Below are 25017 nucleotides of genomic sequence, written 5' to 3'. Positions count from 1 at the left end.
TCGACGTCGTTAAGCTCACAATTCTTCGCTAGCATACGTAGTCTTGTACAGTCAGGGGTGGATCTACAGGGTGGCAAGGGGTGGCAGCTGCCACCTCTGGGACACAGTCTTGCCACCCCTGTTGCCACCCCATTTATAAATCAGATAATATGTTTTTAAAGTATATTTTATGTACATGCATGGTGAAGGTCAATGAGACCCTCACCAAACTCATCTCAAACAGAAGTCGCCGATTTAGAATCCCCCTCCCCCTGACAGGCGCGGATCTACAGGGTGGCAAGGGGTGGCAGCTTCCACCTCTGGGACACACTGTTGCCACCCCTTTGCCACCCCAGGAAAAAATCTCTAGATCCACCACTGTGTACAGTATGTGTGTAAATGTTCACCTGGCTGTTGCACCGCCTTTCTAAACATGTACACTTGGTATTACACATTCTTTTTAGGTGGGAAGTACTGCAGCGAATTCGGGGGGGGGGGGCAGTCTGTGAGACCGTCGCCACAGCCAGGACGCGAACCTGTGTTGTGTGTCTGTTAGAAGACTGTCTATCTCTGCGCAGATGAAGTGGATTATTAAACCGTTATAAAGAATCGTACTGACTACCGAACTTCTGCTGGAGGGAAAAATGCAGCCTCCGTTTATTCGGTAGTTTGGGAGAAGAAGGAAAATGAACGGCGTCTCAGTGACGTAATCAATCCGCGCATGCAAGCGCAACACCGCCCACTTGTGGACAAACAAAGTCGTAAACAAAATAATAGTACACAGTAACACATAGTCATACAAATACGCTGGTGTCATATCTCAACAGTGTCCCACTCCGCAAGCGACAACGTTAACCAGTCGACTAAAGGGTCCGACCCGTTAGTCAAGCACCAACGTGTCTACTCATCCATGCACGTTACTCTACTTTCCTAGCCTCTGCTTTACCTCAGCAAACTTGTCTGCCTCTGCTGCTAGCGTGTCATAAATGTTATGCACACGCTCTCCTGCCAAGTGTAGCAGCAATGCTTTTTGCCTTGCATCGCCTGTAATGTTCATGGCAGGAGTATAATTTTCAAACCTCTGCACCCAGAGGTGAAGCTTCTGAACAGGCAAGCCAGGCAACCGCTTGGAGCCCCAGGCAGTAGGGGGCCCCCGAAAGCTGACAGAATTTACTCCAAAGCAGTGACTGCAACCCCCCCTCCGCCTTAAACAACCAATGGACGATTTGCAATGACATGACATCACAGTAGGAAACCTCCCTTGTAGGGGCCCCGTGTCCCTATGAGGGTTAAAGGCGGTTATTGAGTTTAGACTGAGTTTATATATTTTGGAGATATATATTTTGTCATGTGTTTATGTTGTTTTTATTTTAAGTTATTTACTGTGGTTTATTGTCCTATATACGTATATTGTGCCAACTTATTTCTTATTTTCTTTTGATGTGGGTGGCAACATTTGCACTTGCCTTATAATTTATATATTTATAGTGTGACAATGTTCGGGTTTTTATTGTTCATATTTATAGTGTGAGAATGTTCTGGTTTTTATTGTTCTTTCTATAACCGGAAACTGGTATGACAGCCGCGGTCAAAACCGGAAGTCAGCGGACTACAGTTATGCACAGAGCCTATTTCCACCGGGGGGGGGGGGGATTCCTCAAAACATTCACTGGAATAAATCCAGCATTCACAACGATGATCACAAAGTTGCAGAGAAACAGCTGGAGTCTTTACCTTCAGATAGAGGCAAACTTTGTGATCGGCAGCCAAAATTAGGAATTGATTAGTTCCTGTGGGGAATTAACCAATTCATTACAAATTAGTTTTTTTACGCAAGACTTTGTTACTGAGGCAGTTTATATGTCACGTTTATTAAGTTATTAATTACCCTTTCTTAAGCTTACCTCAGTTCCACTGTTTATATGCTGATACAGCTAATATTGCAGAGGCTATGACAGCTCAGGCAAATATTTGTACTTGTTGCAATAATTTAGTTGAATAATGATTCATTCAATCAATCAATCAATCAATCAATAAAGTTACATTCAACAAGCTGTTAAGGGTGTTAATAAGATATAATCAAGATTAGTTCTCATGATGCTATTTGTTTTGTTTTGGTTTTTTTGTTTTGAATTTTTCCCCCTTTTTCTCCCCAATTGTTATTGTTCTTGGCCAATTACCCCACTCTTCTGAGCCTTCCTGGTCGCTGCTCTACCCCCTCTGCCAATCCGGGGAGGGCTGCAAGCTACCATGTCTCCTCCGATACATGTGGAGTCACCAGCCGCTTCTTTTCACCTGACAGTGAGGAGTTTCACCAGGGGGATGTAGCGTGTGGGAGGATCACGCTATCCCCCCAGTTCCCCCTTGAACAGGCACCCCAACTGACCAGAGGAGGCGCTAGTGCAGCAACCAGGACACATACCCACATCCGGCTTCCCACCCGCAGACACGGCCAATTGTGTCGGTAGGGACGCCCGACTAAGCCGGCGGTAACACGGGGATTCGAACCGATGAGCCCCATGTTGGTAGGCAACAGAATAGACTGCCATGCTACCCAGACACCTAGAGGTCTCATGATACTATGAGGGAAATAGGCTACAGTCCTCAAGTTAGTAAACTGTTTTAGGCTAGCAATTAATCTTGTGATTTATCTTTCAATGAACCAAGATTTTAGCAAACGACGTTCAAATATCTTTATTGGGCAACATTATTCTAATAATCTTAAAAAAATCAATTAAAGTATTAAATGTATAGCTCACATATAGATATAATTTCCCTTTGAACGACAAAAGACAGCACTGCTCAGCAGTAAACCTACATTAAACTTGATAATTGTCTTGATATGGTTCAACATTGATCATCATCATCAACACCAAGATCTCCTTCTTCCACAGTAGGTCATCCTCAGTGCTGCGTAGCAATGCTGTTATGGCCACAACAGCAACAGCATTTGTTAGGATTTAGACTGCAGACCACCACCAGACTTGCTGATCCAGTAAAAATGCTGCTTCCAAACCCCAAACGCTCTCTCCACAATGCAACGTGCTGGAGTTTGGGCCTCACTCAACCTCTCCTCTGCATGTATAGCTGGCTGCTACACCGCTGTTTAGGGATCAGGGCAGAGAGGATAACTTCTATCCCCCAATAACCACACATCATCAGATGCTCCATTGTCATCCACCTGGTACATTTGGAGCAGAATCCCCGTATGCCAGTGTTTCTCAACCGGGGGTCCGCGGACCCCTAGTGGTCCGTGGTGTAATTGCAAGGGGTCCGTGAAAATAAAATATATTTTTAAAAAAAGATCCTATGACATTTATAGAAATAGGATTGTTTTACTCAAATGTGACTGAGACCTTTATCTACCTAAACTATAAAGGGTAACAGGACTTTTTTCTCTAATTACATCTGTTTCACAAGTGTAATTTATTGTATTTTAATAAGAGATCTCGCTCCCGTTTGCATTGTTAAAAGTTACTGCATAAAAATTCTGTTTTGTTACATATATCTGAAAGTTACTGAATACATATTCTATTTCGTTACATATATCTGAAAGTTACTGAATAAGATTTCTGTTTTGTTAACTATATCTAAGTTACAACTGAAAGCTCTTATTTTTGCCCCAAAGAGTGAATAAATGCTATAATGCAATTTAAAATGCAGTTTCTACTGTTTCTATCAAATTGCAACCCCCCTCCCCCAAGATCAGGTGGAGGGGTCCTCAGGGTAGATCAAAAATACGCAGGGGGTCCAGGACCCCAAAAAGGTTGAGAACCACTGCCGTATGCTACCTGGCCATCTTGGCACAATAACAGTAATGACCTCCTCGTGGCTGCAGATCACTTGGACATTGATGGCAGGGTAGCCTTTCCAGCAGATATAATCCTCTATCTGGGGACTAGGCACAAGAATCAGGGTGCCAACAGTGACTTAAGGACCCTGTGTACAACTCAACAGGTCTCCTACAGCTCCTCCACTTTGCTAGGGAATGTAAAGTTATTCGCCAGTTGGAAGACCAATCAGGAAGAATTTATTTGTCATTTCACCTCATGTGCTTACGCACATGAAATGAAATGAAATGTTGTTTCCCCCAGCCCACAGCAGTGCAACATCCAGACAAAAACGCATTCAAAAACTACAAGAACACACATATTCAAACAAATTAACACAAATGTCCAAACTAAAATTTAAAAAAAAAAATCACTGTCCAAGGGAACAAATGCCAGCCAGGATGACTGGCCCCAGATAGCAAAATTGCTGTGGCCTGGACCTGTCCCACACTCGACACTTCATCCAGCCTACATACCGCGTGGAATGATGGCACTTGGGTGGTCCGCTCTTGTTTGCCAGATCTGGGCCAGGACCAAGCCATAGCAATACCGCATGTGCCCCATATTTGCCAAAGGTGGTCCATATTTGTTTTGTGATATTTGGGCCATGTTCACCATTTACTACACGGGCCACTTCAGGGTCACATCCAGATTACATGTTGCCGAGAGCACTGCACCTTTGCCAAAAAAAGGCCCACATTTGATTTGGCATATTTGGGCTATATTTACTATTTTACATGTGGACTGCTGGGACAAGCTCCAGCATCCCCACAACCCTGGGAGCAAGATAGGCGGTTTGGATAATGGATGGACATGTGGGCCACTTCAGGCTTACATCCATTTTGTCAGGGCCAGAAGAAGGCCATCAGCGCCGCATCATTGCCTGAGGTGGCCCACATCTAGATGCTATCTGGGTCGGAACCGCCGGTCTGCATGGGCTAGCAGTTAGCCTAGCCTGTCCCAATTACGTGTCCTGTCAGACCGCCCTCCATGTTTCTTCCTCGGGCGCAGCTCCAGGCAGGGGCTGTGGTCCCTGTGGCAACCAGACGAAGCAGACGAAGCTTGCCCAGCCGATCCAGTGCCAGCTCTCTTAACCAAACACCCTTGACACACCTCCCCGCACTCCACACGATGACATCGAAAACACCACAGCGAATGCCAGGTGAGGCCGCCACCAGACTGCCCTCGGTGTTATCGGAACTGCCGGTCTGCATGTGCTAGCAGTTAGCTTAGCCTGGCCTGCGTCCTATCAGACCGTCCTTGGTGTTACCTCCTTGGTTGCAGCTCCGGCAGGGCCGTGGTTGCAGGGCCCACAGTGCAGCAGACCAAGCTCTTGCAGCCAATCCAGCGCCAGCTCTCCCAGCCAACAAACGAACACAAAAACTTAGACGTGGTCAAAGACACTGCGTCAACGGTACTGGGTAAGGCCACTGCAAATATGAATTCGTGCCGCCATCTTCCCACACCGGTACTGGGTGAGGCCGCTGCGAATGTGAATTCGGGCCGCCATCTTGTCAAAGACCAAAGTTGTTAATGCTATAGTGGATATAAGAAATCTACACTCCCCCGTTAGAATGACAGGTTTTTAGATATTAAAAAAAAGGATGAAACCAAGATAAATCATATCCGAACTTTTTCTACATTTAATGTGAAATTGCAACCTATAAAAACAAAGTGAAAAAGAAATTGAAACGTTTTCGAAGGAAAAATTAAAACTTACAATAACCTGGTTACATAAGTACGCACACCACCCCCTAAACTACTACTTTGTTGAAGCACCTTTTGATCATTACAGCACTCAGTCTTTTTTGGTAAGAGTCTCCTTCCAAAAACGTTCTAGAGCCGTCAAATTGCGAGGGCATCTCCTGTGTACAGCCCTCTCCAGATTTTCTATTGGATGCAGGTCTGGGCTCTGGCTGGGCCATTCCTAAACGTTATTCTTTTGGTGAAGTCATTCCTTTGTTGATTTCGATGTATGCTTTGGGTGGTTGTCTTGCTAAAAGGGGAAGTTCCTCCTCATCTTCAGCTTTTTAGCAGACGCCTGAAGATTTTTCACCAAAAATCGACAGGTTCATGATATTCATGATTCCCTCCACCTTGACTAAACCTCCATTTCCAGCCTAAGAAAAGCAGCTCTGGGCGTCTGGGTAGTGTAGCGGTCTATCCCATTGCCTACCAAGATGGGGCTCGGGAGTTCGAATCCCCGTGTTACCTCCGGCTTGGTCGGGCGTCCCTACAGACACAATTGGCCGTGTCTGCGATGTAGGTTTGTCACCAGGGGGACGTAGCATGTGGGAGGATCACACAAATCCCCCCAGTTCCCCCTCCCCCCCCCCGAACAGGCGCCCCGACCGACCAGAGGAGGCGCTACTGCAGCGACCAGGACACATACCCACACCTGGCTTCCCACCTGCAGACATGGCTAACTGTCTGTAGGGACGCCCAACCAAGCCAGAGGTAACACAGGGATTCGAACCGGCGATCCCTGTGTTGGTAGGCAACGGAATAGAATGCTACGCTACCCAGATGCCCCATCTTATCTCTTTCTTTACGACGGTTGCTTTGTGAGGACATTGGAGCTACTCTTTCACGAGTCACCTGTAATTGAGTTACATGTTTAAATACAGCGGTCCTCATGCAACAACAGATCTGTTCATAAAGTGAGCGTACAAACTATTTACAAAATGTTCAGTCAGTTCATCAGTTTTCTATAAAGCTGTAAAGCCCCTTGAGGCAAATTTGTAATTTGTGATATTGGGCTATACAAATAAAATTGACTTGACTTGACTTCTATTTTATGTTTTGTCCATTGCTCTGATCAGAATTGCCTGTCATGCGACTAACCACAACAGGCCCATGGGTCAACAATGTCTTTCAAAGAGGGAGAAATCCATAAATCATCAGTATACCTCATATAAAATCTAGTTTTGATATTAGATAACGTATAAAAACACATTCAGGTACATTTTTGTATAAATATAATGAGCCTACACATACTTCATATTCATATTTTGATTATTTGAGTGTATTATTTGATTATTTTACTGTACTTTCAAGTAAATGGATAGTAACACATTGATAATGCCTAGTGGTGTAATAGTCCCCGAAACAGGTTTTTTTGGCAGATTTTAACATACAGAACTTTTGTCATTGTTGGTATTAGGACTTGGCATGGCGACATGGGAACATCCACCTGTCAGCTCCATGTATCTACTCTGAGGTGATGGAGGCCTTGGACCTCCACCCTGGCCTCTCCTTCCTCAACCTGGGCAGTGGAACAGGCTACCTCAGCACCATGGTGGGACTTATATTGGGTAAGTGGGAACTGCAGCAATCTAGCATACATTTCTACATTTTACCTGTTTGTAGACTGAGGCTTGTCATTCTGAATTTGTGGAAGTGTTCTTCAGGAAAGCACTGAATAGCTTTAGTGGCGCTGCTAGCCAGTCAACAGGACGAGACTGTGGTTGTGTGTTAGTGTGTGTAACTCTCATTCCCTGTGTAAAAGCTCCCCGTACTGTTGATGTGTATAATCTTCTTGCAGTCTTTTACCATTTGCAAATTGATGCAGTGATCCACCAATCAGCACTCAGCAGTCAACTCTACTTCCTCTGACATTTGACAGAGAAAGTCGAGATGAACGCTTCGATGCAATACACATATGATTAGTGAAGGAAAACAAACCTAGATAAATGTAAGGTAAATGATGAAAAATGTTTGGGAAACTGCGAAACAGATTCACGACATCCAAGGCGACTAGTGAGGCAATACAATTTAAATCCTTTCCTTTCCTTTCAAACACAAATCCGACCTGAGAGGTACTCTCGACAGTTTACACTTCACTAGCAAGGACTACACCACAACAATGTGAAGTTACAGGTTTAATGATGGGTATTGGATGATGGGGATGAATGATGGAAGTGAGGGTGAGGATGGATGTGGAGGTTGTCTCGGTCTGGGGCAGCTTTATTTTTTTGGGGATTTTTCCCCTTTTTTCTTCCCAATTGTATCCGTCCAATTACCCCACTCTTCCCGAGCTGTCTTGGTCACTGCTCCACCCTCACTGCCGATCCGGGGAGGGATGCAGACTACCACGTGCGTCCTCCGATATATGTGGAGTCGGTCTGGGAAATCTTGACATACGGTGGCTGGGATGAAGGAGAATCAGAGTGGGGATTCCGTCTCAGGTGATGGTTTTCCCCAGCCGACTATAATGACCTCCTTGATCTCTTTCAGTGTGGGTTTGTTGATGTTGAACAGGATGCTGGGTTCGGGTGAGGATGTAAGGGCTGCGCAGGTGCCAAGGTCTTGCTCCCTCATGCTGTCATTGTAGGTGTTACTAATGTGGCAGTTGATCTCTTCCTCAAGGCATGACGGGTGACCACTGCGTTTCTTCCCCAGCAGCTTCTTCTCAAATCCAAATGGATTTGCAATAAAGGCACTGCACTTGCGGGCCTTTTCCTCGCCCCTCTTCCTGTGCCACTCAGTGCACTGAAGGGTGACTTGCCTTTCTCTTATATGCCTCAAAGGTCTGACAAGACTGCCTTCTTTTACTTGCTTGCCTTCCTGAGCTTTCGTCTAAGTTGTGCGATCTTAACTTCCCATCGGTTTGGATTTGCATTAGTCTTGGTGGCCCGTTGTTCCTTGATGCCAAACCTTTTCGAAGCGATGCTCATTGTTAACGTGCTCATTGTTTGGACCCTCTGGTCTGTACCACTGTTGGCTGCTGCTTCAAGGTGTCACAACGGAAGCGGGAATTGAGGACCCAAATGCTTGACTCAGACAGCTCAAGGTTTCCAAAAATCAGAGGCTTTACTAGGCAGGCAAGATTGGTACACAGGCGGTCAGACAGAGGAGGCAAACAATCTAAAAAAAAAAGAAAAAAGAAGAAGGGCGGCACGGTGGTGCAGTGGTTAGCGCTGTTGCCTCACAGCAAGAAGGTGCTGGGCTCAAACCCTGGGGTTGTCCAACCTCGGGGGTCATCCAAGGTCGTCTTCTGTGTGGAGTTTGCATGTTCTCCCTGTGTCTGTGGTGGGTTTTCTCCAGGTGCTCCAGTTTCCCCCAGCAACAAAAAGACATGCATGTTAGGGTTAATACTCCTGTCTGTGTCCCTGACTGAGGCATGGCAAGACGAACTGGAGTTGGTCCCCAGGTGCTGCACCACGGCTGCCCACTGCTCCTAGCTACACAGCTAGGGTGGGTTAAATGCAGAGAAAGAAATTCCCCCATGAGGATTAATAAAGTAGTTGAAAAAATAGAAATAAAAAATAAAGAGGTAAGGCAGAGGCAAAATCAGAATTCCAGATCCGGAGTCCAAAAAACATCAGAAGGTCATCAAAAGAGGTACAAAAGGCTGGACCGCTTGCAACAATGGGCTAAGACGAACTGGCACGGGAAGCAAGGAGCACGCTGACTAAATACACAAGGAGAGGGAAGATAATTAGAAACAGGGAACATTAGGAGATAATGGCTATGACAGGGGTGGAGACATGACACAAGGGCTGCATCCACATCTTTGTCGAACTGGTGCCACTCTGACTCTTTGTTGGCAGTGGGCCACAAAACCCGACAATATTCTGATGGTCTACTTTGGGGTGTAGCTTATGGTGCTTGGAGGTTCTGGGCACTGTGGGGTGTCTCCGGGCCTAGCTCCTCCTTTGTCTCACCAGGCGCTGTATCAGGTACTTGCACTGTGCATTGCACCACTTGCTCCTTCATCAAGCAGCCCATCTTGGTCTAGTGGATCTTTAGAACTCTTGGGTTTTTGCAGACCTTGCCACATCTGCAGACTGCACTTGTAGTCATTTGCTCATTAGCTGGGGTCATTACCTGTATATCCGTCCAATAATGACAAAACGGCAGCAACGACAACATATACGACATATCCTCTCTCCTTGGACCCTAGACAGGAATGAGGCAAAACTCAACAAGAAAAACCTTATCAGGAAAAAATGGGAGAAACCTCAGGAAGAGCAACATAGGATGGATCCCTCTTTCAGGAAGGACAGACATGCAGTAGGTGTCAACTATACAAAATACACAAATAACAGAGTTATGACGTAACATCATAGATTACACAGAGCAAGGTAACGTATCTTTTTTCATTATTATAAAATTTTCAAACAAAGGGAATATACAATTACAAAAGCAGCAACACACCTGCTCACAAAAAATAAATAAAATGAAGTAAATGTACATCATATGCACATAAAAGTATATAAAGGGCATTTCCGTTAAGCTATACACCATTACTCCACACATCATACAAATAAAGTGAGGTATAATCACAGAAGCTTACACTGTATACCACAGTTCCAAATGTGATAATTAATTCAGAAAACAAGAAGAGGCCCTATATGATTCACGCAGGAACAGCCGGGAAACTGAACCCCTCCACAAGTCTAAAGAATGGGTCCCACATCTTATTGAATTTATTTATCAAACCCCAGACCGCATGTCTGATTAAGAACATGAACAACCCAAAGGTTGTGAGAAGGTGGTACAGAAGATTTCCATTTCAGAAGGATTAAGCATCTGACCAGCAAGTTGGCAAATGCAATCAAATCTGCTTTGAAGGCTGAGAGTTATAGTAAGGGTGGGGCAACCCCAAATAGTGCAGTCATAGCATGTGGTTTAATCAGCTTCCCAACTTTTCTCGACAATGTCTACAAAAGCTCAGGCCAGAAAGTTTGTAAAGATGGACAGGACCAAAACATATTTGCATGTGTAGCTGGAGGTCAGTGATATCTGTCACAGATTGGGTCTACATCTCTGTAAATCTTAGAAAATCGGACCTTTGTGGAATGAAAGCGATGAGGAATGTTGGCTCATATTTTGCAGAGATAGATGTATGCACTCTATTAAGAGCTTATTTCCCAGTGCTCTTCTGTAATTTTCTCTCCAAGATCACTTTGCCATAGGGTTTTTACAGAGTCTAGAGGAGCGAGACATAGCGATTGTTTCTCACCATAAAGATACAGCATGTCTTTCAACTTAGGGATAGGTTTAAGAAAGCAGTCCAAAGGCAGTCTCGGATTGGTAAGGGAACTGAGAGGATTTGTTGCTGATAAAACTTGAACTTGTCGATATCTAAAGAAGTGATGTCTAGGGAGAATATACTTCTCTGATAACTGCTGGAGGGAGGCAAAGGTGTGATTAAGATAAAGGTCTCGGAGTGTTTGGATTCCAAGATTGGACCATATTTAAAAGGTACCGTCAATCAAGGAAGGGAGAAAGGTGTGGTTTGCTGTTAATGGAGCAGAAGATGAAAATGTTTGAAAGCCAAAACAGTATCTAAATTGGTTCCAGATTTTCAGAAAGGTTTTAATTATTATGTCTTTATGCATCCAAGTAAGAAAATCGTAGAAAGCTGACTCAGTTCATCTGGACACGTTTATTGAGAGAAACGTTTCATCACTCATCTAAGTGACCTCTTCAGTCTCAACTGACTCCAGGTATCCCCACCCTTATAAACAATACAGTGGCATAACGACCAAAAAAACAATCGGTTTCATATGCAAATTGTCGTGATTTTCAGTGGCAATGTGTACTATTCACAGAGGATTTGGGGATGGTTGTAATCACATGGACTCTTAGCTGTAGCTGATGTACTCTTAGCTGTTTGGGGTTTTCTAAATCCCACGGCTCGTGACCATTCATTTTTTCCCCCATGTTCATAAGACTTACTCGCGGAATTATTACTTTTTACTAGACAATAAACTACTCTCATCGGTTTGAAAATGCAGTTATCAGGCTGTCATAATGTCAGACCACGCCCCATTGACTCGAGCTAACTTTACCAATCCAATCCTTATCTTGCTGACTGTGGTGCTTTAACTCTCTCTCTTACTTTCTGACGAAGCTTTCATCCCATTTTTGTCTAATCAAATTAGTTCATTTCTCGAAATAAATCGAACCCCAGACATATCCATGGCAGCTTTATGGGAGACATTAAAAGCTCATATGAGGAGTCAAATTATGTCTTACTCTGCCTATGCCCGAAAATGTTAAATGCAATGTATTAATGCCTTACAGGATGAAATCCTGGAACTTGATAAAATGTATGCCACTTTCCTTTCGCCCGACCTATATAAAAAACATCTATCAGTACAAACGGAATTTGAAGTTTTGTCAACTGGGCATGCAGCATGCCTCCTTTTGAAATCATGCTCCAATAATTATGAACAAGGGGGAGAAATCCGGTAGAATTCTTCCACATCAGCTTCGCCAGGGATTGGCTCGGTAAACCATAGTAGAAATTCATATGCCCTTGGGTATCATCACTACTGACCATGTGATAAAATAAATGATACATTTCGTAACTTTTATTCTAAACTTTATGCTTCTGACCCCCCTGAAGATCCGTCATTAATGGATTATTTTTTCCAACAATTTGGGATCCCCTCCGTTGATGTGAATGTTAAAGATAGACTTGAGGAGCCCATCTCTGAAATTGAAATAATGCAAGTAAATTGAGCCATGCAGAGTGGCAAGTCTCCAGGGCCAGATGGTTTCCCAACTGAATTTTATAAGAAATTTTCAAAGCTTTTTTCCCCACTATTGACGGAAATGTTTGGTGAATCATTCAGTGCTCACTCTCTCCCCCTGTCGTTATTTGAAGCCTTAGCTTCTATATTGCTCAAGAAGGGTAAGAACCCCCTTCAATGGGCCTCTTACCGACCTATCTCACTACTTAATACAGATGCAAAGATACTGGCTAAAGCCTTAGCTCACCGTTTAGAGACGGTGCTTCCAGTTATAATTTCCCCAGACCAGACTGGATTTGTCAAAAACAGGCACTCTGTTTTTAATTTTCATCATCTTTTTAACATTCTTTATTCTAAGCCTTCTATGACCCCTGAGGTAGGTGGTGGTATCATTTGATGCAGAAAAGGCTTTCGACCAAAACTTTGGTTTTGGTGATAATTTTATGTCCAGGATCAGATTATTGTACTCATCCGCGAAGGCCTCAATATGTACAAATTATAAAATCTCTTCCTCTTTCCAGTTAGACAGAAGAAGTAGATAAGGGTGCCTTTTAAGCCCCCTGCTCTTTTTGATAGCAATAGAACCTCTGGCCATGGCCCTGTGTAGCAACTATAACATCCGAGGTATTCATAGAGACCAGGGACATAAGGTATCACTTTTTGTTGATGATTTGTTGGTTTTTGTATCTGAGTCCTTAATCTGCATCCCTAAGAGCTTGACATAAATGAGGGATTTGGGAATTCTTTCTGGATATAAACTCAAATTACACAAAGTAAACTAATCCCAATTAACTTCGCGACTGATAAATGTCTGCTTAGCTCCCTTCCGTTCAAGATTTCATCTAACAAATTACTTATCTTCGCATTGTTGTAACACGGAGATATAATGATATTTTCAAACGTTAACTTTCTAACTCTGCCAGGCCATACTAAACTTGATCTGGAATGCAGATCTGGGCTCCCTGTATCTCTCGCAGGTCATATTAATGCAGTTAAAATTAATATCTTACCCAAATTTTTATACATCTTTCAATGTATGCCAGTTTATATTAAAAATACATTCTTCTCTTCGCTAGATAAATTTATTTCGTAATTTATTTGGAATGGAAAAATGCCTCGGATACACAAAGCAAGCCTTAAGAAACCCAGTGAAGCTGGAGGAATGGCCTTACCAAGTTTTGGGCTTACAATTGATGGGCTTACAATTTAAATCTCAACCTTCTCTCTTCTATTCTCCTTTTCCTTTTTGCTTATTTATTTACTTATTTTTTTAATTTATTTTCCCCCTTTGTTCTTTTGTTTTTTGTTCATTTAATTTATGGCTGCTACAGCATATACCAAAAATGCTCCGCGGTAGCTCAGCACCTAAAGTGTTGCTACCCGAGAATAATATAACGTGGTGACAAAGTGAAGAAAAAGCCACTCGAGCTGGGTACTCAGCATAGCCACTGTCGACTCCAGCTTGGTTATACGGGTGCTGTGGTCAGTGGATGCCTGTTCCATGGGAGTCAGTCTTTCGTTGTATTTGGTCAATCGAATTCTTCAGCTCCTCTTTGCCGGAAGCTATCTCCATGCTTGGTGTGGAGGATAATGAATCAATTTTCCCATAAATGTAGCATTTGAGCGACTCCGTCACGGAATGTAGTGGTGTATCATCCAAAGCACCACTGGCGCCCCCATCTCCCACCTTTGAAGGTGAGGCAGGGTCTGTTTGCGGCCTGCTCTCCCGGGGTCTGTTTTGCATTTTTATTGGTAACATCCTCCAAAGTATTGATTTACCTTGGTCTGAAAGTTGTCCAAAGAATGCCAGACATTAAAAATAGGCACAACTGTGCTGAAAATAGGTAATCTTAAGTCACGTTTTTTCAGAGCATGGGGAGACATGTCTTACCTCCTCAACACACCAGAAGTTTCTCCAGAATAATGTAGAATACGTACAATTAATGCATAAAATTTAGCAAATTTATAAGTACCGAGTAATAAAATTGTAAAGAGGGTGCAAGACAAATTTTGTGAATTTGTGACCAAGACAACCCTGTAGGGAGCCCTGCGCCACAAAACCAGTGGGGCCCTGCAGAGAGAATAGACTTCACATGCACACAGTAGGCGAGGAAGACTGACACAGCATTCACACAAGAGGAAGAGATTGCATAGATCTCCAGGATGGTGGGACTGTGACCAAGAGAAGACAAACAGGATCTTAGATCCAGAAGTCATAGAGAGAGAGAGAGAGAGAGAGAGAGAGAGAGAGAGAGAGAGAGAGAGAGAGAGAGAGAGAGAGAGAGAGAGAGAGAGAGAGAGAGAGAGAGAGAGAGAGAGAGAGAGAGAGAGAGAGAGAGAGAGAGAGAGAGAGAGAGAGAGAGAGAGAGAGAGAGAGAGAGAGAGAGAGAGAGAGAGAGAGAGAGCTGATCCCATGGTCATTAGACATTCATAGAAGAAAGAGGGGGAGCAGGCACACTACATGGGCACTCATGCTTGTCTTAAAACCACAACTTGACTTAAAACTTGACTGAAGACTTGAATTAACACTTGAACCATCTGCATATCTACTGAAGCTTAGGTAGAAAAGTAAATGGTTATATAGAAATACTTAGTTCAGCTTGCTGACGGTGTGTGTATCCTATGAAAATGCAACGCTCTGTTAACTGTTCTAGGACCATTTGGAGTTAACCACGGGGTGGAGCTGCATGCAGATGTGATAGAGTATGCCTACCAGAAACTCGATTACTTCATTAAAACCAGCGAAAGCTTTGACAAGTGGGTTTTCCAAGTGTATCCAGCTACATCATTCACTATTTCCTGTTGATCTCTTCATGAGCCAAAAATATTGTGTCATCGTCCTCTCTAAATGTGTGTGTTTGTATGAATATGCCATGTTTGCCTTGTTTATCATGTTCTCTACATTCCCTTCTTGAGGTTTGAGTTCTGTGAGCCATCCTTTGTGATGGGCAACTGCCTGGAGATCCCCCCCGAGAGCCGGCAGTATGACAGGGTGTACTGTGGGGCCGGGGTGCAGAGAGAGCATGAGGACTACATGAAGAACCTGCTCAAGCTGGGGGGCATTCTAGTGCTGCCCCTCGAGGAGAAGGTTAGTGTACTGGCTTTGGAGCACAGGTTGATGGTGTATTCCTCTGCAGTTCTGACATTCCACTTAAGTTGGTCTCTGCTCTAGGTTTTGTGTTTTGGCTTTTTGGCTTTTATTTTGTTAATACTTTAATGTCTGTCAAGAGCCTTGGAACTGTTCATCCATTCATGAGAGATTACGTTTATTATTAAAAGTTTATGTCTGGGTGGTGTAGCAGTCTATTCCATTGCCTACCAACACGGGGATCGTCGGTTCGAATCCCCGTGTTACCTCCGGCTTGGTCGGGTGTCCCTACAGACACAATTGGCCGTGTTTGTGGGTGGGAAGCTGGTTGATGTGGTTATTTGTCCTGGTCGCTGCACTAGCGCCTCCTCTGGTCGGTCGGGGTGCCTGTTTGGGGGGGAGGGAGAACTGGGGGAATGGCATGATCCTCCCACACGCTACGTCCCCTTGGTGAAACTCCTCACTGTCAGGTGAAAAGAAGCGGCTGGTGACTCCACATGTATTGGAGGAGGCATGTGGTAGTCTGCAGCCCCGGATTGGCAGAGGGGGTGGAGCAGCGACCAGGACGGCTCGAAAGAGTGGGGTAATTGGCCAGATACAATTGGGGAGAAAAAGGGGGAAAAAAATTCCCCCCCCCAAAAAAAACCCCCAAAACTTTATAGGTGCTCAACATGCTCTCCTGATTGTTAACATTCATTTGTAATGTCCTCAGTTGACCAAGATCACTCGTACTGGCCTGAACAGCTGGGAGACCAAAAAGATCATCTCTGTCTCCTTCGCTCCTCTGGTCCTGCCTAAACACTGTGCTAACGGCAAAGCCAAGACCGTACCTCTACGTGAGTCTCTCTTCACACAACTCCACTAAGCCACTTTTCTGTGGATTGCCCAGAGGTTTGCAGAAACACTACAGAGGGAATGTTGTTATGGGTACAACCACAACTTAACAAAACATCTTGAAGATACAGCCACATTGCAATGTTGACAAATTGAATGTATTAACTCGTACACTTTCTCTCCCCCACCCTCCCTGTTTCCTCTCATATCGTCTTGCCCACTCTGTGTGTTTTTCAAAATCTTACAGCCATGTATGAGGTGCGGACGTTGCAGGAGCTGGCTCGCATCTCCATCCGGCACACCCTAAGGGTGACAGACAGCCATGACAGTCAATTGCGCAGTCGAGGTTCCTCATTCAGCGTGGGGCGGGGTTTGGCAGTGGCCGGGCTCCACAAGTATGGCCCCCGCTTCAAACGTCGGCGTGTCCACCGGCGCCACTGCAATGCCCTGGTTTTGGCCACTCGACAGGTGGTGGCCAGCGGTGGTGGTGGTAGCGCCAGCCTCGCTCCTCTGGACAGCAACAACAACCAGGGGGGGATAGCGGAGGACAACGAGGAGGAGGAGGAGGAAGGAGGGAGGCTGGGGCGGCGACAGAAGCGAGGTGGCAGGAGGGTGGGGAAAGGGGCGGGAGGTGTGATGGAAGAGGATGAGGAAGTGCTGGCAGTGGCGGAGGAGGGGGAGGAAGAGCAAGAGGAGGAAGAGGAGAGGGAGACGGGTGAGCTGCTTCGACCGGAGACAGCTGTGAATACCCTGAGGGAGAGGATCCTGGGCCTGCCGCTGCCCGAGCCTCTGAAGATGTACTTGTTGTACTACCGCGAGAAATGAGCCCGGCAGGTCTGGAGCTGGGTCTGGAGCCCTTAAAGGCGCAGAGCTAGGACCAGTAACCTAGCGGTGGCTGAAGCCTCCGTTATTCCCACTTCCACCCATATGGGGGGGGGGCAACAGGTGTGCTTACCTTACTTACTTACCCCCCCAAAATCACCCTAGACCCCTCCTGTCCCGTCATGACCCTCCATACACTGTTCGCCTCTCTCTATAACCCGTCCTAATCTACTCGGTTGCCCGCCCGCTCTCTTTCACCCTCTCTCTCTTTTATCCTCTCTCCCACTGTTACTTCTTTCTTTTCCTGATACAGCTAGTGATTAATACTATTTCACCGGTGATGATGACGGGGGTGGGGGGAGGGCTTTACTGCTGTCTCTCTGTACAACGTGGAGAAAAGAAAAGGGCCGTTAGGTCAGAAAAAAAAACAAAAAGACGGATGATGTAACAGCCCATGTCTCCTTCCCGTCACCACAAATCTCTCTTAAAGTTATAAAATGCTGTGTTGGTGCAGAATACATACTCCTTATCAAGTTGGTCAGTTTTCACTGCAGAGTTCTCTTTTGTGTTTTGACTTTGACGTACTTTACTAATCTAGCATAGCCTAACACTGTAACTAAGAGCACTTGGGTCCACAGATCATAACGTACAAAAGTCATTCAGAAGGGTTGAGAGAGACCACCATCATTCGGGTCCGGGGTTTAGGCAGAGTTGATGTTGCAGCCAGGACATGGCCATGTACAGATAGATATACTTACTGTAGCGCTAAAAAGGGAGAGGGAACTTTCCCAGCGAGCTGGGGGAGTTAGGTTTGTTTTGTTTTTGGGATGAACTAGAAGAAGGACCGCTCTTTTTTACACATCGACTGTGAGCGCAGCCATGAACCGCAGAAGAGGATCTCAGGTTCCTGTGGAAAAGGACCTTTTGAAAAAGATTTGGACCACTGTGTGGCTTGTCCCATGTTGGTTAGTGGCAGAAGGGGTGTGTTTTTTTGTTTTTATTTGAAAGGAATGAGGTTTTTCAAAAAGGAATGATAAGAGTACAGTTCTGCCCAAAGCTGGACCTTATGTATAAGGTCAAGTGCTAACACTGCTGATGCCCTAAAAAACACCCTCCCTACAGCGCCTTGCAAAAGTATTCAACCCCCTTGACAGTCGTCACTAATTTGTGGATTATAAAAGATACTCACACATCTGTTCCTGAGCAATATTATTTTTGTGAGCCCATAAGCTCTAACAGCATGTTCCCAAAGGCAAAATAAGTTATGTTTCACTGACTTTTTATTAAATTACGAAACAATATCCAAGTGTTTGGATGTCCCACGGAACACTGTTGGATCCATGTCAGAAAGTGGAAGCTGTATCACACCACCCAGACGTTTTGTAGGACAGGCCGTCCCTCAAAGCCAAGTGTCCGAGCAAGACGTGGGCTGGTGAGGAAAGCCACAAATGATCCTGCAGTCACTGTGAAGGGGCTCCAGAGGTCAGTGGCTGAAACTGCAGTAAATGTGCATGAGTCAACCATATCACGGACTCTCCATAAATCTGGCCTGTATGGGAGGGTGCAAGAAAGAAGCCGGTGCTCAAAACTGTGCATATAAAAGCACGCTTGGAGTTTGCTACCAAGCATGAGAGACCCAGTTAGGATGTGGGTAAAGGTTTTGCGGTCCGATGAGATGAAAGTTGAGCTTTTTGGCAAAAACTCAAAGCGTTGTGTGTAGTGCAAACCTAACACTGCTCGTGCCCTACAAAACACCCTCCCTACAGTGAAGCATGGCAGCGGCAGCATAACGCTACGGGGTTGCTTTTCATCTGCAGACACTGGGAACCTTGTTCAAACTGAGGGAGGAATGGATGGAGAATCCAGGGAAATATTGGAAGAAAACCTGTTGCAGTCTGCCATAAAACTGAAGCTTGGGAGAAGGTTCATCTTCCTGCAGGAATGGCATGGCTCAGCAACAAAAAGGTGAACGTTTTGGAGTGGCAAAGTCAAAGTCTGAAACACATCCACATTGAAAATCTGTGGCACAGACTGAAAATCGCAGTCCAGAGGCGCCATCCCACCAACCTGCAAGACCTGTACAAATTCTGCCAAGAAGAATGGGCAAAGCTTGTACATACTTACCCCAAGAGAATGATGGCTGCTATTGCAACAAAATTGTACTCTTCAAAGTACTGATATGTGGAAGTTGAATACTTATGCAAGGCACTGTATTTTAGTTTTTAATTTATTCATAAAGTCAGTGAAACATAACTTATTTTGGCTCTGGGAACATCTGTTAGAGCTTATGGGTTCACAACAATAATATTGTTCAGGAACAGATGTGTGAATATCTTTTATAATCCAGAAATTAGTGATGACCGTCAAGGGAATTGAATACTTCTGCAAGGCACTGCAGATTGAGTTTGTGGGTACCAGCGGATGGTGGTGATAGGAGAAGGTCCGGTAGACTAATCATATCATATTTAATGATTTTGTATCTGCGGCTGTTGTGTTTCAGCTGTGGTGGTAACGGTGGCGACTGGGAGTGATTTCCACCGATTCCCAAGTACAACAGGAGCTCAAATCCGCATCACAGCCCAAAACAAATGGTTTTAACTTTTGTGCTTAAATACTTGCATTTCTAATGGGTTGCCTCTCAACATGTATTGGGTTTCAGCGATGATGGGTTCATTTTCATTTCAACTATTTTACGATATTGAAGCTTTGATTCATGAGGGGTTTTTTTTCTTTCATTTCTATGCAATTTTTTATTTGATCAGTTTGTTCGTCTCATGACCCGAATAAACCCAAACACGTGTAACCAAAGGTCGTTTCAAAGCTTTTCTCTTGGTGCCAGTAAAGTCTTGGATGGAACAGACAGAACATTGAAGATGATGACGATACTGTCTAATGTACCACTTCACACTCTGTTAGCTGACACGAGAGTTCAGACCAGCATGATCAATACAAGAACTTGGATTTTGTTTTCTGATGGTGCAAACGGTTTTCTTTGCCATCATGATACACATTTTGTTGGTGTGTCACTAGTGCTTAATTGTTATGTTCGTGTATTATTCTGTTTTCTTTTGCAGACGTTTGAGAATTGAAGTGAAAATTTCTCGTGGATTTTGTTTCGTGTGTGAGATTTGTGAATCACAAAGAAAAGCAACAAAAACAGATGTAAACAGGTGTAAACAGGTGTTTTCATGTGTAGACAGTTTAAACGCATTTCAAGGGCAGTTGTGTTTCTGGTTAAACGGGGCATTATTTGTTTTGTTTTGGTTGCTTTGGTTCCAAATTTTCTTCCTCCTTCTGTGCCAAACCTATTTCGTATGACGTCTTAATACTGAACAGGACACCTTTCTCTGATCAGCAGACCAGTAGCACCTCGGTAGTCGGTGGAGGTTGAAATGATCAGTACATTTCATCTGTACAGTCCCAGTTCCTTGTGATCTTTTAATGAATCCATGCTCATGTTCATTGTGAAAGCTGTCTCGCTCTTCCACTCACGCTTCGGATAGAGTGTCACGTTTTACTTCTTGTCACCGGTAGTTGAAGCCTTAAGACTTTCCATAGTTTGGATTCTGCAGTATGAATTGAATTGCGAATGAAAAGCAGAATTCTCTGGATGGGGGCGTCCGGGTAGCGTAGCGGTCTGTGCCGTTGCCTACCAACACGGGGATCTCCGGTTCGAATCCCCGTGTTACCTCCGGCTTGGTCCCTACCGACACAATTGGCCGTGTCTGCGGGTGGGAAGCCGGATGTGGTTATGTGTACTGGTCGTTGCACTAGCGCCTCCTCTGGTCGGTCGGGGCGCCTGTTCGGGGGAACCGGGGGGAATAGCGTGATCCTCCCATGCGCTACGTTCCCCTGGTGAAACTCCTCACTGTCAGGTGAAAAGAAGCGGCTGGTGACTCCACATGTATGGGAGGAGGCATATGGTAGTCTGCAGCCGTGCCCAGATCGGCAGAGGGGGAGGAGCAGCGACCGGGACGGCTCGGAAGAGTGGGGTAAAGGGGGGAAAAAATCCTTAAAAAAGAATTCTTTGGACGAATTGATGAGGTCACAAGGTTTGATATGTATCTTTATTTATGGGACGGTCGCATCCAGAGTTCAAGGACAGTTAGCATTTGGAGTGAATGAGTCCCATTAGTGAGCGTGTAGTACTTGGACTTCCTATCCCCGTATCCACCACTCTTCCCTTTCTACTGCTGTTGGTTCTTAAAGTACTGTATGTAAAACCATTCTTTCTGTTTGGCTGGAAATCATGAATACTCGGTTCTTTTTTGCAGTTGTGATTCTCTGCTGAATGTATATTGTACTTTCTCCACTTGCATCACGTTTTGGCAAGGATGGCCCGTTCTTTTGACATTTGAGCTGTATCCTTGACTGCGGTCAATAAAGTCCATCGCACAAAATCTGAAGGCTAGCGTGAGTTGCTGTTAGAGTGCAGCGTTTTTCATTCTTTATTGGACACATTTTCCTGTACAGAGGTACAATCATTAATAAAGTGCAGTAAATTTGGCTTGGTTCCCGACCGTTTCTTTCTTATGAATGTGGGATTTTCCAAAAGTAATAACTAGTTTTATGACGTGCAACGTGTTATTTCCAACCTCACCTTTACTACTGTAAACTACTAATAAGACACGTTAGCCCCTAGCAAACGGATCTGACCCTTTAGCCGAGCGGTTAGTGATGTCGCCTTGCGGTGTAGTACACCCCGTATCGAATCCCGCACCGGGCAAGAAAATAATAATTTGCTATTTTCTTCAGTCGTCACCCTCCCCGGAAGCGCGCCCTCGCGCTTTGTTATTCCCGCGCTCCGAAGAGATTTCTGAGGATCTGCGCACTTCCGGATCCCACCGCTGCCACCAATGTAACCGGTTATTTTCTTGCCCGGTGCGGGATTCGATACGGGTGTACTGCACCACAAGGCGACATCACTAACCGCTCGGCTAAAGGGTCAGACACGTTAGCTAGGGACTAACGTGTCTTATTAGTAGTTTACACTACTATTGCAATATTCATCTGAAGTCTCTTTTTTAGAAAGTTGGCTACACCAATCCAGAACATTCTTGTATATATACACTGGAAGAACAGATGGGTGATACTCTCTTTTTCTAGTCCACAAAAATCACCCTTACAATCCATATCTAGTTTGAATCTCTCTAACACAAGCTAAGACGCTTCCTTAAACTTGTTACTGATACGCGCGTCTTTTCACCTGACACTCAGGAGTTTCGCCAGGGGGACGTAGCGCGTGGGACGATCGCACTAGTCCCCCCCAGTTCCCCCTCCCCCCAAACAGGCGCCCCGACCGACCAGAGGAGGCGCTAGTGCAGCGACCAGGACACATACCCACATCCGGCTCCCCATCCGCAGACACGGCCAATCGACTCTGTGCATAGTCCACCGACTTCCGGTTTGTACTGCAGCGGTCATACCGGTTTCCGCAAGATTTACCATGGATAAACGTCGACAAACTTCCAGCTGCACCTCCCCAGCACGCGGGGGGGAACGTTTCAAGTTGTACACATCAAGTTACGTCCACAGTTATGAGGATGAGCGGACGGACGGACTGAATTGTGGGCGTAATTTGGTCTCCTCCTCCGAGTTCGCGACGTGCCCAGAAAACCTCCAAAGGAAGGCGCCCAGGAGGCATCCTGATCAGATGCCCGAACCACCTCCACTGGCTCCTTTCGACCTCCCCCCGGATGTCCGAGCTCCTCACCCTGTCTCTAAGGCCGAGCCCAGACACCCTACGGAGGACATCGCTCCCAAACAACCACAGAAAACTCGCCAACAGGACACAGCGTTGTGGTGTCATTATATAGTAGTCTTTAATAATCAAAAGAAACTAAACAGTTAATATACACAGCCAGTTGAAGATCGAAATGCACCAGCATATTCTCAGGTTTGGCTAGAAACTTCAGCACGTGAGAGGCGGACGTGGAGGTGGAGGTTGGGTATGCAGCCTCCAGTAGCATGGCGATGGGGTCAGTGAGGGAAGGGTCTGCGGCCAGACTAAGACAGAAAACAGATTCTTAAATGGACCGATTACAACTCGGGCACCCAAACTCATGAACAATCAGACTCTCAAAAACCACACGGCAGGTACACGGCTCTACAATATTCACGTCACCTCAAGGGTTTGATTCCAGAGGAGATTGTAGTATTGTAGCAAATTCGGGGGACAACGCAACCACAGGAACTGCCGCGGCCGGGAAGCGAACCTGTATCGCCCGCACCGCAGGAGACATCGCTAACCGCTAGACTGTAGGGTCAGACCCGCCAGGCAGCGGCCAGCGTGTGTTCTATCCATGCACGTTACACTAGTGATGACTGTAAACTACTAATAAGGCACGTTAGTCTCAAGGTAACAGGTCTGACCCTTTAGTCGAGCGGTTACCGGCGCCTCCTGCGGTGTGGGCGACACGGGCTCGCTTCCCGGCCGCGGCAGTTGCTGTGGTTGCGTTGTCCCCCGAATTCGCTACAGTATTTTAGATAATCTTATGCTTTATAAAGCCGAGTGTTCCGCACACAAGTTCGAAAACACAACTGGCGACAGTTGATCCAAACTTTACAGACGACCGGAAGGTAGACGAGTGAAGGCCTTCCGCCGGCTCGCAGTAAACCTGTACCTGACCTTGCACAAAAATAAACATTTGTGCAGAACTTTAAATTACACAACTCCAAAAATAAAACTGTTTAGAGGAAGTGAATAAAAAAATGTATCTACATAGGTTTATAAAACAAAATGAAAAAAAAGCAAATAACTTAAGATTTTTTCCTCGATAATGAAATTCACCGTTTTGCTTCTACTTTACACCTGCTCACGTGACGGAGGATTGCCTATCACCGACACACGTTTCTAAACACGCAACATGCAGCACACGTGGGCCAAGAGGCAGTTAAGATCCTTTTTTAAAATTTTTCTTTTTCCCCCCAATTGTACTCGGCCAATTAACCCACTCCTCCGAGCCGTCCCGGTCTCTGCTCCACCCCCTCTGCTGACCCGGGGAGGACTGCAGACTACCACATGCCTCCTCCCATACGTGTGGGGTCACCAGCCGCTTCTTCTCACCTGACAGTGAGGAGTTTCACCAGGGGGACCTAGCGTGTGGGAGGATCACGCTATTCCCCCCAGTTCCTTTCCCCCCCCAACAGGCGCCCTGACCGACCAGAGGAGGCGCTAGTGCAGCGACCAGGACACACACCCATATCCGGCTTCCCACCCGCAGACGCGGCCAATTGTGTCTGTAGGCACGCCGACCAAGCCGAAGGTAACACGGGGATTCGAGCCGCCGATCCCCGTGTTGGTAGGCAATGGAATGGACCACTACGCCAACCCCCCCCTTTTTTTTCTATTAAGAAGTGTTTTTTGGGGACGGTCGCTAGTCTCCCTTGACTTTCACTGCAACTGTGCTGGTTGTTGTGCCAAAACAAAGACAACTGTACAAAGGATCCAAAGGGTTTCAACTGCCACGTGACTCCGGTCTGGTGCCGTCTCACAGTAGTTTGTAGGACCTACACAGCAGCAAGCAGGCAGGACACACCTCCCAGCAGGAGGAACATGGGGAACAGGGAGCATCAGACACAGCTTTGAGACAGTGTTGATAAAATCTGCATATTATTCATCTGTAGGCGTAGGAAGGAAACGGGTCCGAGCATCCAGACCCACTGAAGTCCGTGTTGTGTTCACTGAGTTCTATTGCACCAAATTACTTGGAATGGTTAAGCACTCCATTTGGGTTTTAGAGAGTTGATACTTCTGTTAGGTGAAGCAGTTCATTCCAAGGACCCATAAGACGAAACCAATACAAAGGTTGATGATGTACGTGGAGGGGGGAGGGGGGGTACGTCACCTCCTCAGCACCTGCCTTCGTTTTCCTTGGGCCCTTTACCCACAAGTGGGGACAGTTGAACGCCATGTCCGAAAGTTCTGTCTTTACTTTTTAAACGTGCACTTCCATTTTGACTGAAATCGTGGAATCAT

The 25017-nt window shown here is 45.5% G+C and overlaps 1 protein-coding gene across 1 annotated transcript in view; it reads left to right on the top strand.

Annotated features, from left to right (window-relative positions):
• LOC130107473 (protein-L-isoaspartate O-methyltransferase domain-containing protein 2) overlaps positions 1–18190 on the top strand; it is a 32170-nt gene extending 13980 nt beyond the window's left edge. Inside the window, exons 3-7 of the mRNA XM_056274094.1 lie at positions 6973–7123; positions 14950–15052; positions 15212–15383; positions 16096–16219; positions 16465–18190. Of these exons, the coding sequence (XP_056130069.1) occupies positions 6973–7123; positions 14950–15052; positions 15212–15383; positions 16096–16219; positions 16465–17042 (1128 nt within the window). The 3' untranslated portion in view covers positions 17043–18190. The remainder of the gene's footprint in view (positions 1–6972; positions 7124–14949; positions 15053–15211; positions 15384–16095; positions 16220–16464) is intronic.
• The last annotated feature ends 6827 nt before the right edge of the window (positions 18191–25017 follow it).

The sequence above is a fragment of the Lampris incognitus genome, chromosome 2 (genome assembly GCF_029633865.1).
Source record: "Lampris incognitus isolate fLamInc1 chromosome 2, fLamInc1.hap2, whole genome shotgun sequence".
Classification (NCBI taxonomy): domain Eukaryota; kingdom Metazoa; phylum Chordata; class Actinopteri; order Lampriformes; family Lampridae; genus Lampris; species Lampris incognitus.
Note: the sequence above shows the minus strand (reverse complement) of the source record. Positions and strands in the feature narration are given on the sequence as shown.